Source organism: Ciona robusta, chromosome 3 (genome assembly GCF_009617815.1).
Source record: "Ciona robusta chromosome 3, ASM961781v2".
NCBI classification, from domain to species: Eukaryota; Metazoa; Chordata; class Ascidiacea; order Phlebobranchia; family Cionidae; genus Ciona; species Ciona robusta.
In genome coordinates this window covers 7,217,292-7,232,338 of record NC_143237.1, presented here as the reverse complement: position 1 = coordinate 7,232,338, position 15,047 = coordinate 7,217,292, and the positions used below count along the sequence as shown (strand labels likewise).

The 15,047-nt window shown below is 37.0% G+C and overlaps 1 protein-coding gene across 2 annotated transcripts in view; it reads right to left on the bottom strand.

The window, feature by feature from the left end:
- The window catches only part of LOC149738722 (gonadotropin-releasing hormone receptor-like), a 33,503-nt gene that overhangs the window by 2,055 nt on the left and 16,401 nt on the right, over window positions 1–15,047 (bottom strand). The window contains exons 2-8 of one of the 2 annotated variants that reach the window (XM_089874379.1): window positions 14,391–14,583; window positions 11,058–11,164; window positions 4,804–4,926; window positions 3,903–4,116; window positions 3,124–3,287; window positions 2,439–2,566; window positions 148–322 (exon numbers count right to left, since the gene is read on the bottom strand). In XM_089874379.1, coding sequence (XP_089730505.1) covers window positions 148–322; window positions 2,439–2,566; window positions 3,124–3,287; window positions 3,903–4,116; window positions 4,804–4,926; window positions 11,058–11,164; window positions 14,391–14,583 — 1,104 coding nt within the window. The remainder of the gene's footprint in view (window positions 1–147; window positions 323–2,438; window positions 2,567–3,123; window positions 3,288–3,902; window positions 4,117–4,803; window positions 4,927–11,057; window positions 11,165–14,390; window positions 14,584–15,047) is intronic. The other variant, XM_089874378.1, reaches the window with a different exon arrangement.

The window sequence follows — 15,047 nt, the reverse complement described above, 5'->3', positions numbered from 1 at the left end:
CCGGTATTGCAGCGAAGAAATTTGCATCAGAAGAAATTTGAAGAGTGCGGTTCATTATCATGTTGCAGTGTGAGAACATAAGGATGGAGATTGCATATAGGCGTGCTGCCAGTGACGTCATCAGCTCATGACGTCACCGCCGCTCACCTTGACCGAGAATGACGTCGTTGCGGAATTTTCAAGCAGGGTGTTCGACTGATCCGATTTTTCCTCACTACTACGACTCGCCTCTATGTTGGTTAGGCAAGTTTGGTTTTGAATGTCGGTGCTGGGGCGCTGGCGACTTCTCTTTGGCGGCAGATCGGCGTCTGTGCCCCGCACACTATAGGAAGTAACTCGGGGTTCAATGACAGTTCAATCTACACGACACCGACCGCTTTAACGTCGGACTTACACCTTTTCCCGTCGCGAAATAAACCTGGATCATATCTTGGTATATCTTAACCGTATATCGGAAAAACTGACTGAGCCATCAGTGCTCGCGTGACGAATCAAGGAACAAACAAACAATTAAAACCTCGTTTGCTGCCGCCATCTAGCGACCGGTTCACCGCAAGTAAATTAGCGGATCGTCCAAAAATACAGTGTTTCCGCGATCCAGATTTAAGGAAGTGATAAGACGTTGTTTAAATCATAGAAACGTAAACATCCGGCAACACCGAAAGCCCATTTCCTGATTAAACGTTTTAGAGTCAGATTCATAGATTAAAACGAAAACGATTCGCGAAAATTAGTTTTCAATTTGACCGCAAATTCGAGGTTGTCAAAGCAAAGCGAAATTTTGGACAAGGAATATCCATTTGCGGAGTAAGTTAGAATAATGATATACATTTTCATACCTTTTGTCACCAAAATATTTAGCCCCACGGTAAGGTTGAATCGATTAGAATGACATATACAGTACACTGTGATGGCTTTAGATATGATGCCGTAACACGTATTTTTTATATTTCCTAATCGTGTTTTTAAAGATATAGCGTTGTTAAGACTCGCAGGATACGGATATACAAATCTGTAAACTTTGGTTGTTTGCTGCCAAAAGGGAAGACAAAATAGAGAAAACATGGACCGTCTTACCCTAACCTACAATATAGCGGGATTTTTTTATCGTCGCACATTCACATAATCTATATACTTTTTTGTTGCACGTAATTAAAAAAATAAATTTTATAATTTTAAACAAGTCATGCTGAAATAGTTTTGTTTATAGGTAATTTAGTGAACCCTTAGATAAGCCTGTTTTACAGCACATCGTTTAAATCCAGTTGTAATAGTTTTTATGCGAATTTTAAGCGCAGTGCATGCGGCACTTAATAGAAGCTAAATACGTTCAGTTTGTTAGCTACAATACGTTTAGTGTACTAAATTTATATATTGGCGATTCGGTAATGTTTTTACGTTTAGGGTATGCAGAAAAATGTTTAAGTAAAGAAATTTTAAATAGAAAAGTTTCAACTTACAAGTTGTTTTTAGATAATGAAACTACAGCTTTTGCTGGATTGTTTTCTAATTGCCGAAGCATGCTACTAATCTATTGCGTTTAAATGCCCTTTGAAATCAATAAATGGGATCAGAACGATTTGTGATATTTAAAGAGCAGGATACCATTAGTTTTAAATGCGGTTTCTCAATCCTGTTTGTGGTATATCTGTACCATGCCTATAAGCCATGCACGCGTAGGTGGACTAAAGGTCATTGGGAAATAGGGGTTTAGCAGAAAACCAATGTCGCTTGTGCTAAGGACAAATTTTACTCTTTACCACGCGTTTCAGTATGTCGAATATAATGCACAAAAGAAAAATGGGAATTTTCCTGTAACTTTACGTCTGCATAAAATGACTGGTGACGTTTAATGTATTGCTGACTACAGACAACCTAAAAGGGCCTACTGGCCCAAAGCAATTAGCGTTTAAGTGTCTTGCTCAAAGACACATGCGTTCACAATCAGTATATAGCAGCGACGAGCTGAAAAGCCTTGGATCCGTAACTTCTAGGTTAGAGGCATGCGTATTATATCCAATATGCTACGGCGCGGGACAGTTACAAATAACTGTGGGGTAAGATGAGACACCATTAGCACATAATATCCAAATATCTTGATCGGGATTTAAACAATTAAGAACGTTCCAAGCGAGTCGAGAGAATACGGTTTTATAATTCTTTGAATGATCTTTGTTTATTGAATATAAAATGAAAAGTTGTCTCATCTTCCCCTACCCTCCTATATATTATATTTCAATGGCCTAAACAACACCCAACGTAGCATTGCAGCTTTTAAATTTAACTTATACGATTTGCAAAAGCGTTGCAGACACCGCATACACATTTAGCGGCATTAAAAGCAAATGGGTTTCTTTCAACCGCAGAAGCCGACCCTTTTCAGGCGTTACCGCAATAAGCCACCCACCATAATGTAATGATGCAACACCAAAACACACCTGGAAAGTTTAAAGCACCGCATTAGAGTGACGAGGAAGTGCTTGCGTATGTCCTTCATGAAGAAGCCATAAAGTATCGGGTGTACAGCAGGGTGAAAATACATCAGGACAAAAAGACCAACCGAAATCTGAATGATTGAATGAATGTAACTTATCATATAATCTCATTTGGTGAGGTGACGTCAATCGTTATAACACAGGTATTCTGTTTCATACACCCCGTGCCGGCTTTTGGGTTACCACAAATGTAACTTTATGAGTGATTTTTTTAAATAAGTGATAGTTTCGCGGCATCTGAGCCGTTTCATGAACCCAATATGCCACAGCACAGTTTAAAAAAACCCTGCTCAAAAAGGGCTTAACTATTAACATATAGTTGGGAACAACTCGTTTTGCTGCTAATCCCCTTTTCTTTGTTTTATACAGTATTAATTCGTGTATTTAAAGATAATTAAATACATAGTATAGTGGGGTAAGACGGGACACCTTTAGAACATAATATCCAAATATCCCGATCATGTTTTAAACAATTAACAACGGGTGATTGGAGTCGTGAGGATACGATTTTATATTTCTTTAGTAGTTCTGTTCTTTACAACCAAATGGGACAAGAAAACAAACTGAAAAGGTGTCCCATCCTTTCCCATCCTGCTATATGTTATGTGTTTTGTTCTATTTAACATACTTCTTTTGGAAATGTGGCTCTCTCTCTTGGATTAAACCAATGATAGATACCCATGGCATAGTATGGACCCCACAGTACAATAAATGAGAGGGTAACCAACGAAGTCAACACCAGTGTCTTCATTCTTGCTCGTTCAATGTTGTTATCCCGGCGCCCGGTAATTCCTGCAAATATATGCATAAGGTATAATCAAAGCTGGTCATGAGGTATTAAATAGTAAAGTGGGGGAAAATGGGACACCTTTAGCCCATATTATCCGAACATCTTGATCGTGTTTTGAACAATTAACAACGTTCTACGGGGGTCGTGAGGATACGGTTTTATAATCCTTTGCATTTTCTTTGTTTACCACCAAATGGGACAAGAACATAGAATGAAAAGGTGTCCCATCTTCCCCCACCCTACTACAATGTATGCAGGGCGTTGCATACTGACTTTGCTGGAAAATGATATACCGCAACTTTTATATATTGTTAAAATATGTAAGTGTTTTGGTGCTTTACTATATAGTGCACTGTTGTATTGTGAGAACGATTGAAATTGAAAAAACGGTTATAATTCTGTAAGTATTCCTTGTTTTCTATTAAATGGGACGATAAAAGAGAATGAAGATACGAACCCTTTTACCCGAGCTTACTATATATGTTAATTACACCCGATAAATTCATCCAACGAAATATAAAAAGAAATTTTTGCGAAATGTTAAAAATAAAAAAATTATCAACTGTTTTAAAATTTACCCCCAAAAAATTATTCTAAAAACGTTATATTTCACTCACTTTCGTCTCTCCGCTGCATGGCGTTAATCTCGCACAAGATCAAGGAATATGAGATGACGGTGAAGAAAAGTGGAATAAGGAAGCTCACACACATAGTGAAGAAGTAATATGGCTTCAAGTCTTGTTTGTTTATGTTAGGACTGAAATCTACGCACTGGTGGAAGATTGGCTGGTCCGGACAGAACTGTTTTTTGATCAGTGAAAAGAGAAACAACTGAAATGCAAGAAAAATGATAAAAAATCAAAGCTAAAAATGTGAAGATATAGGGACGAAATTAAACTGTTTTTAGTTTTATTTATAATTACATCGTTTTTAGCCGAAATTACAGCATTTTTAGTTTTTGTTTAAAATTACATAAATTTTAGCTTTTATTTAAAATTACACCATTTTTATCCAAAATTAGATCGTTTTTAGTATTTATTTACACTCATAACGCTGAATACGTCGGTCGCAATAAAATGATACGATGTTCGACCTTTATGCTGTTACTAACTATGGGCTTATGTGTCTTTTTGATTGATAGTCAGCCATGCAGCACAGACGCGAAAATACAAAAAAAACAACACTCACGAAATTGCATACATAGGTGTAACTAGTGAATGGGCTATAACGACTGGCATTGCCCCACCACGACTGGCCCCCACCAAAAAAAGAAACGAAAATATATACATATGACAGGTAAAACCGTTTGCAAAATAAGGACAGTCATCTCTCTTACATCGTGTTTATACTCATGTTTTCAACTGGTAAACACTCACGTTATAAATATAACTAGTAGAACACCGTTCATAAATACACTTCTTTGTTTTAAAAATTAAAACATGCTATTGTACGTAAACATGCCGAACACGAAACTTATGTTAACTCAATTATGAAGGTTTTGCCTTGACTTTTACTTACCGCAGGTATTGCACATAAAAGACTAAGTGTCCATGCGCTAATGAGGAGAATCTTTGTTCGTTTCCGTTGCTGGTTTGCCGACATTGGAGACAGGATACTGAAAACTCTATCAAGTGCTATAACCTAAAAGATACACATACGGTTTAGCATAATAAATGTATATATAGTGTGGGGTAAGATGGGATACCGTGAGCGCCATATCCCATATTTTCTGAACGTATTTTAAACAATTATCAACGCTTTTTTAAGTCTGTGGGCTGCGGTTATATATATATTTCTGTAAATATTCTTCGTTTACTAAAAAAATGGGACGAAAAAAGAGAAAGAAAATTTGCCCATTTTGCCCCTACATATAACATTGTAATAAACAAAGAATATTTACAGAACTATATAACCGTATATCCTCACGACTCAAGAGCATTTTTATATATGATTATTAAAAGCACGGTTAGAAAATCTGGCATAAACTGTGCCAACGAATTTTTCAGTTTAATAGTATACCCATTTCAAACGTGAGAGTCCTCTACTATCTTTATACCATGTCCGGGTTAAATAACATTGCGTCATGACCTGGTCTTTTTATTTTTGTTTTGTTAACTTTTGTTGTATTATTTCTGTTTGTGACATACTTTCCGGTTAATTAATTTGCCACTGTAACCTTTTGCGTCATCACCTTTTTCATGGATCACTGACGAAACGTCAGTCAAGCTTAACGTAGGGTAGGGACTTCATGAAAACGTGATGGCATTGAAATATAAAAAGGAATATTTTTCTAACTACAAATAGTTCACCACTGACAAAACTACAAAGGGCTGTATCGGCAATGAAACAATAAAAATATAATATTTTTCTTTAAAAGTTTCTTTTATGGTACTTTTTGTTATATTTTTTTTATTAAAACGTCTTTTTTTTTTGAAAAAATGGTTAATTTATTATAAAAAATAATATTTTTCATACAAAAGGGTGAATTTTTAATTTTCTTTTTTTAAATTACTCGCCAAAACTGCCAGTAACAGACCAGGAGTTGAACAAAGTTTGAAAACACTGCTGTGTTGTTGAATGTGAAATATTCTACAAGCAGCAATAACATTGCATTGATCAATACAATCAGACTACCATGTATTGGTTGTAGTTTTTAGTCCATTATATCTTATACAGGGAAATGGTCCTATACCTTTTTAAGTGGTGGCTCTAACTAAAGGACAAAAAAACACAATGCGTTTTAAATGTCACACGGATCAAAATCTATACCTAACCTCTTTTACAGATATTGAAATATATAGAACTGTGTGGTAACAGATACCACATGATATCCATTAGTTCGTAATCATGCTTTTAACAATTAACAACGCTTATTTAGATTTGTATGGACACGGTTATACAATTATGTAATTGTTTTGCTTACTACCAAATGGGATGATAAAAGAGAGTGAAAACCTGGACCATCTTACCCCAACTTACTATATATGGCCACGAAACAGGTATTATTCATCTGATTTTTAATATTATTTTTGTTTTCACACTCGCTATAGTGTTTTCTCCATAAGTACTTTGGACGTCAAACGTTTTTTGTGACGTGGTAGAAGTAAATGTAAACTTCACATAAGGAACCATATATAGTGTTATAGAGACAGCTTGCGTGAGAGGCATGCACCAAAACATTGCTACGTTCTCATGTTTTCAAGCCGCTTACCGCCAATGACGATGTGAAATAAAGGCGATGTTTATGGTTGGCCGGCTCAGGGTTAATACGCGACCCATAACCACAACTAGAGTTACGAAAAAATACTCTAAAGTAATATAGAGATGTAGTATGGTGGGGTAAGATGGGACGCGTTGGGGTAAGATGGGATATTATAGGGTAAAATGGGATATGGTATGGTGGGGAAATGCGATATGTTTTCATTTTTCTTTTCCGTCCCATTTGGTAGTACACAAAAGACTATTTGCAGATTTATATAGCCGTAGCCCCACGACTACAAAATAGCGTTGTTAATGGGTAAAGACACAATCAGGAAATATGGGATATAGGGGCTAAAGGTATCCCTTCTTACCCCACCGTGCTATTATTTTGACATAAAACGTAATTTGTTAGCTGCATTTGCGATCGCTAACACATATGACTTACAACCACAAGAATTACGACTATATAACACCCATAGATAATCCAAAGATGTTATTTAGCTACAGTGTGATTTAGAAAAGCATTTTCGGAACTGCATTCGAGTATCATTAATCTAAAACCCATTTAAATACTCTGAAATAATCTAAACCAATATTCAGCCGGAGTGTGATTATAGGAACACCATTATTTAGCAGGGTTTGAGCATCGTAATTGAGTTAAAATGATGAAAATAGATAAATCGATTATAATGTGTTTAGATTGGATTTTCACAAGACTAAATGAGCTTGGTTCTGCTACTGAATACAGAATACAACATGTGTTAAAATGCAAACGGATTATACGCTTAATCTATCGTATCGTTTAGCGTTATACGCGCAAAGCTATTTAATGCTAAAACCACAACAAACAAAGGAAATTTCACCAAGACGTGCGTGGGAGCTGGTTAAACAGCTTTCTAAAACGCCTATGCTCTATATTTTGAATATTAGATTAAATTTTATGGAAAATATTGTTGGGCCTAAGCAATTTCGACATTGACGATTAAAAAATCTTAAAACCTATATTTCAATCGAGTCTTACATTAGGCAGAAAACTACATTTCAAAGATTCCGGCTTTTGTACATGCAAGTGCCACCAACTTTCCATTGAGATATTGTTAGGCCTTCTGACGTTGATAATTAAAAAATCTATAGCATAGTTAAAGTGTTACACTTCAGCGCATAAAGTACCATGGTATATAGAGTGGGATTGGGGAGATGGGACATATTTTCATTCTATATTCTCGTCCCATTTGGCAGTAAAAAGAACATTCAAATAATTATAAAACCGTTATTTTACGAAGCCCATGGAGTAGCATAGAGTAGACCATTGTTTACTGTTTAAAAGACGGTCAGGATGTTTAGATTTATGTGCTAAAGTAGAAGAATGTAACTGTATTACATTTCATCATTTAGTTAAAACGCTTCAGACTGTACATTTTGAGATTCAATCATGTTTTGCATTTTTTTTGTAAAATATATATTTAGTTACTTCGTCCCCCCACCCTGTAGTCCCGTCCCCCCACCCTATATACTATATACAGTATACCATGATATTTAAAGGTTGCTGCTTTGTATGCAAGTCCCACTAAATAGCGATACGGACACGGTTTACGCTCGGATGGTGTACTGAGTATATACATGCTACATTGCTAGCAACTCGGGCGCCCAGCGAAACCCCAACGTAATCAATGCGAGTTTTTGCCAAAACTCGTGTTACGGCGTTTAGTTTCAAGAGTATATTGTGCATTTTAACTTGTCAGGACGCTGTCACAATTCAAAACAGCCTTGTAAAAACACGATACAGCATGCCACGTTTAACTTCACGGTACTTGGTCATGTTTGCATAATATTTTGTCAAATATTAAATTCATTTGACAAGAACATTTACCACGGGATTGATGGTACTATAGCCCCCACTGAATATACAGGATCGCTGGTTGGGTTATATGACTCCGTGCTGATCCGACTTCATATACAGGCTTCAGCGGGGTGCTATATCTACTGTAGTACTAATTGCTTTTATAACCAGAAACCAAACAGTTCATGATATCTTGCTATGTTTTATTCCTTTTTCTGGTATACCAGTACACGATACGGTATCGGGTAAAAGCTTACTTGACGGCTGGGCAAAGGCTCGTAAGAGCCCGCCATGAACCTAGACTGACCTCGAGGTCTCAGTGCCGATAGTGGTTTCTCGTTATTAGTTATTGTGTTAGGGAAAAGGCGAATTATATAGCGGACAGAATCACGTGACAGCAGTGTGACGTCATGCGATAAAAGGGAATCGATTTGGGCCTGTCATCGGCTGAACGGGACATCATTAACCTCGTTCAACGGGGGGTTTGTTTTCATGAGAATAGTCTCCCATGAGATAAGTCGTATCCGCACTGTTGGCATTGATTAATTAAGTATTGGGATTGGGTTATGTGACGTCACTTTAGGCGTCGAGTTGCAACAATACCTCCCTTTCGGCAATGAGAAATTGATATGTGGGTCTCATGTAACCGAATAAATTGTTGAAACTCGACGCCTACAATATATATAGAAAACGATAACGATAAAATAACAAATGCGGGGCAATTAAAAAACTAAAAAAAGGAAAGTAAAAGACACATGGCGCAAGATATACAAAGAAAGAACATAAACAAAAATTAGGTTGGGTGGAACAGCGGTATTATGCTCCGTAGCTCGGAGCGATTAAAGTTGTGGACGGTCATGGGGTAAAATACAGGTGTGCGCATTGAAGTCGCTCGTGCGATAATGAAACGGACATGGGATCACTTATTGCTGTGAGCCCGGCAAAGCCGGCAGAATAAGTCGGCGCCTGTAGCTCAGGTCGCCCTGCGAGAGTTTATGTTAGACACCGGTTACGCACACCTGATATTTCTCCGTGTTGCACTTCCTTTACTTGTGAACGGCATTGACGCAGACTGGAAAATTGTGTAGACTGTTGAGGATGCTGCTTGTCCTCGGTCTTATATCCTTTCGTTGAGGTAAAAAATACCCACGGCGTAGTGATAGCAGTGGAAAACTGGTCGCTTCTGACATCGTGGTCGCAAGAAATAGATCCATTTCGAAGCGAATGCAAACGGGAGACGGGACCGTAAGTTGAACGGTCGTAAAATATAAAAACACACCTGGTTTGCGATGTTGCTTTGTCAGTCAGTATTGCAGATCGCGGACGCTTTTGCATCTGCTTGTATTGCCATATAGTCCATTGAATAGATGCGGACGGCTTCTGCAGCATAGTGGCTGCTAGTCGGTTCGTAACATCGATATAGTCCATTAAATAACTGCTGTGGACGGCTTCTGTGGAATAGTAGCTTGTCGGGTCGGAAGGTTTTGCGTGTTCAAATCTAACGTCGGGTGCACCATTTATAGCCCCCACTGAATATACAGGATCGCTGGTTGGGTTATATGACTCCGTGCTGATCCGACTTCATATACAGGCTTCAGCGGGGTGCTATATCTACTGTAGTACTAATTGCTTTTATAACCAGAAACCAAACAGTTCATGATATCTTGCTATGTTTTATTCCTTTTTCTGGTATACCAGTACACGATACGGTATCGGGTAAAAGCTTACTTGACGGCTGGGCAAAGGCTCGTAAGAGCCCGCCATGAATCTAGACTGACCTCGAGGTCTCAGTGCCGATAGTGGTTTCTCGTTATTAGTTATTGTGTTAGGGAAAAGGCGAATTATATAGCGGACAGAATCACGTGACAGCAGTGTGACGTCATGCGATAAAAGGGAATCGATTTGGGCCTGTCATCGGCTGAACGGGACATCATTAACCTCGTTCAACGGGGGGTTTGTTTTCATGAGAATAGTCTCCCATGAGATAAGTCGTATCCGCACTGTTGGCATTGATTAATTAAGTATTGGGATTGGGTTATGTGACGTCACTTTAGGCGTCGAGTTGCAACAGTACAATAACAATGGCTTAAGTATATATGACACATATCCTGTTAGGTTCTATACCCTATTTAAATATAAAGTGCTCTTGTATTATGTTCGAATCGAAACGCAACTGACACAGTTCGTACCCATAATAATGTTTTAATAATAAAAGTGACTTGTTTATGCTCGCGTGACGGAAACTCAGGGCACACTACAGGTGTTGCAACACACAGTCTATTATGCAGTGGTTTTATTACCCCTCGTGCGCTTACGAGTTGTTTATGCAAATTTATGTTTGATTTTTCTTGATGACTGCCAATATAAATTACTTATTACTTTTAACTTGGGTGAGGTCATAACGTATGACACGCCATGGGGATTTAGGCCAGAGTTGGCCCATTAGCCCAACACCAAGGGTGCTACCACATAGACCTCAACAGATGTTGAAACCGGTCGCTCCCCAAAGGTAGGCGACAAGAGCTTTAATAGTAATGAATATGAGGTCTTTTTGGCAGCTAGTTTAGTGTTTTACAACAGTGTCAAACTATTGGTCATGTAAATGTTAAATGGTCATGTACCCCCTTTTCGTCGAACAGTTGTTTACATTATTATTATGCTAATTAGTTAAATACGTGCTTACTCATTTGAACTTTGATCGTTTGTTTGTATTAGGGATGTAACAACTTACCACAACCATTAAGGAGCTGATGTACATTCCAAACTGCTTCAGAAACTGACATAACCGACACAGGAATTCGCTCCCAAGCCAGGCCATTGTTGTGTTCCATGTTGCGTCTGAACGAGGAAGTATTGTTACACGACCTATACGAGTTCTATGAAGTATAAGACAGATCTTAGCTCTGTCGAAATTTTTGGCAATTTGGCAAAAGTTTCAAATCGTTAAAATCGACAGCGTAGCAAAGCCGGGTCAAATTTCAAGGGCGATATTGAAATAAATGGGTGCGGTATATTTCGCATAATGTTACGCCGATCTGCACAAGTGTTTTCCAGGCACGTTATCTTGGCGAATCGGTAATGTCCTTATCTCATGTTGTATACAATTCAACAGTCACTACGGGATTTCCGAGAACGCGAAGTCCCGCAATTAATTAAACTTAAGCCTTTAATTTGATGGAATTCAAAGAGCTATAAGCATATGTACAGATAACTATAGCTTATGAGCAAAACAAGCGACCGAGTAGTTAAGTATCCAGCATCAACTAATATGTCATTCGCAACATAGTTCGCCTAACACTTCCCAACAGCATGTGTGTGTATATAAAATGTATAAATTAAAGAAATTTCTTTCCTCGTACTTTTTTTTGAGTTTTGTCCAAAACCACAACTGACATGATATTGAAGGAATATATAGTAGGATGGGGGAAGTTGGGACACATTTTAACTCTATTTTCTCGTCCTATATGGTAGTAAACATAGAACATTCAAAGAATTATAAAACTATATGCTCAAGACTCTCATAGACCGTTGTTAATTGTTTAAAATATGATCAGGATATTCGGATATTATGCGCCGAAGGTGTCCCATCTTCCCCCATCCTACTATATCAAAGTACGAGATTTCAGAAGTTATATTTTTGTTAAGACATAACCATTTTTAACACTATAATCATTCGACCGAATATACAAGGTATTTACTAACAGTCTGACATAACGTATAGCTTACGTATAGGGTGATGTTAGTATGTAATAGCCTAGTAAACAACAAATTGATCACAGAAATGACGACTATGACCAGCGTCACGTACTGTTTCGTGGTACCATATATATATTAGAATGGGGCAGCCAGAAAATATCATTTGCCCACAATATCCTGATCTTGTTTACAACGGTATATGGAAGTCGGGAGAATACAGTTTTATAAATTTTTAAATGTTCTTCGTTTATACCATATGAGAAGAGAAAATAGAATAAAAAGGTGTCCCATACCCCCCAACCCCACTATATGTACTAAAATACACCACTGGACCATATATAGTAGACGTTATGTTAGGCCTTTATTAATATAATAATTACAACCAATCCAAACTACCAAAAATGTTTTGAAATGGTAATGAATGTCGAAAAATCGGTGTTCATAAATAGTGACGTTCAAAAAACTGTATCAAGGCAAGGAACTAAAAACAGATGAAGTATCCCGTTTTATCAAAACAGATTTTGTATAAAAAACGTTTTTAATACAGTCATGTATTCGACCTTTTTAAGTGGACATGTGCTGTATACATATATATCCCATATATATCAAACCGGATAAATGTGTCCTTGCTTTCTTACAAAGTTTAGAAAAACATTTGATTCGTATATAAGTTAGAAGCGGAAAGTTTCGAGTAAATTTCCCTTGAGATCAATTAAAACGACATTCGCCAAATCTTTACTGTTTTTATCAAGCGTGGTGCCATTGTGTCGGCCAAGGGTGCTATGTGTTTAAAAACCCCTTCATCAATCTTAAATGAAAACCAGTCAAGTCCAAGCCGCCAATATCGACATAGTAAAAACAAAACAACAATACGGTTCCACGAATTCTCTTTCACACACAGGTTTGAATGAGACGGTTTAGATTTAAAAGGAAACAACAATTCAAGGTGTTGTGAATTCATAGCAATTTAAGGTATTTTTTAAAATAAGGTTGACAAACATACTTCAGACACCTGACCGCAATCTGTTCCATTAATTTGAACAACAGTTTAATTGAACCTGTCGAAACGAGAAAACGATGTACCGTTATAGGCTAAGGCAAGATTACAAGTCTTAAGGGCTATAATGGAATGTAAGGCCATTACCGCATTAACTAATACGTAACAATGGGCTTTCTGAGCAAAGAAGAAAATATCTTCGATTCTAAAAGTACAGTTTTGTGTTTGACTATCAGACTTGGACCTTGCGAATCACTATGACTTCACAAATACTGAAAGTGTACGTTATAACTCATTACTTTAAAATATTAAAACGATATGTTTAATTCATATATGCTATATAGTAAGATGGGATAAAATGGTACATGTTTTCACTATTTTATCGTCCCATTTCGTGGTAAAATAATAAAATTTACAGATTTAAAACCCTTTAAAACCCGTATCTTCACGAGATTCAAAAATTATATAGTAGCGTGGGAGAAGATGGGAAACCTTTAGCACCTAATATCTAAATGTCCTGATCGTGTTTTAAACAATTAACCACGGTCTATTGGAGTCGTGAGGAAACAGTTTAATAATCCTTTGAATGTTCTTTGTTTACTACAAAATGGGACGAGAAAATGGAATGAAAAGATGTCCCATCTTTCCTCACACTACTATATATGCTATATAGTAAGTTGGGATAAAATGGTACATGTTTTCACATTTTATCGTCCTATTTGCTAGTAAAAGATTAGTATTTACAGATTCGTATATCTTTACGAAAAGAACGTTGTAAATTAATAAAAACACGATTAGGAAATATGAAATGTTTTGACAGTTCCCATCTTACCCCACAGTACTATATTGTATTTTAACAACGTCCTTGCGGCAAAAATGTCAAAAAAGTAACTATCGTTTCAAATTACCTAGCAATCATCTGTCTATATCAAAACTCGTGTGTTTCGCACCGCGTTTTTAAAATAAGCTGCGTGTAAATATCACTGAGGTAACTTTTTACCGTACCTCCCTAAAGCTATGTATAGTTGGACATTCTTTTACATTATAACAGATATAATCACTTATAAGCTTGGCGGCGCCTGACACCTGTTCAAAGTAGCCTATATACCGCATGTATATATGAATATGACGTATGTGACACAAAGAGTGTTACATCTTCATATAGTACTGTGGGGTAAAATAGGATACCGTTTGCACATCATGTATTAATTTCCTGATTGTGCTTTAACAGCTAACAACTGTTTTAGCGGGGTAAATTCTATAAATACTCTTTGTTAACCACCAAAAAAGATGCGAAAACTGAATAAAAACATGTCCCATCTTACCCCACCCTGCCATGCGTCTCTACATAGGTTTTGCAATACGACTTACCCATTGGCATGCTGAAGAATGTGAACGCCAGGTCAGCTAATGTTAGATGCATGGTGATGACGTGGACATGAAGTCTCTGCTTCCGCATGCAAAGACAGTAGAGAACAAAGCTGTTTCCACACGTGCTGACCAAGAACAGGATCCATGTTATAATCACTCGCGTTAGTTGAATAGTGTTGAAAGTAAGCATTTTCTGTATAACATGTTAAACATAATTTTGTGTGTAAATACGTTGTTAATATGGTGGGAGTTATAGTTTGCGCATATTCTGCTGGTTAGTACGCGTTTTACAATCATTTTAACTATCGTTATATGTTTTGTGATATTTTATACGATTGTAAAACTAGAATAAAAACCTAATAAATGTATATGTGTACATATACATAATAGTAAAAACTATAATAAAAAGGTGATACAGTAGGGTGGGGAAAGATGGGACATCTCCTATCTCTAATTTCTCGTCCCATTAAATACTAAACAAAGAACATTCAAGTAATTATAAAACTATATCACAACGACTTTCAAAGACCGTTGTTAATTAATTAAAACACGATTAGAATATTTGGATAATATGTGCTAAAAGTGTCCCATCTTCCCCCGCCCTACTATATCTTATATATTATAGCTGTTGCCTTTATTTATCAGCGACACAAATCA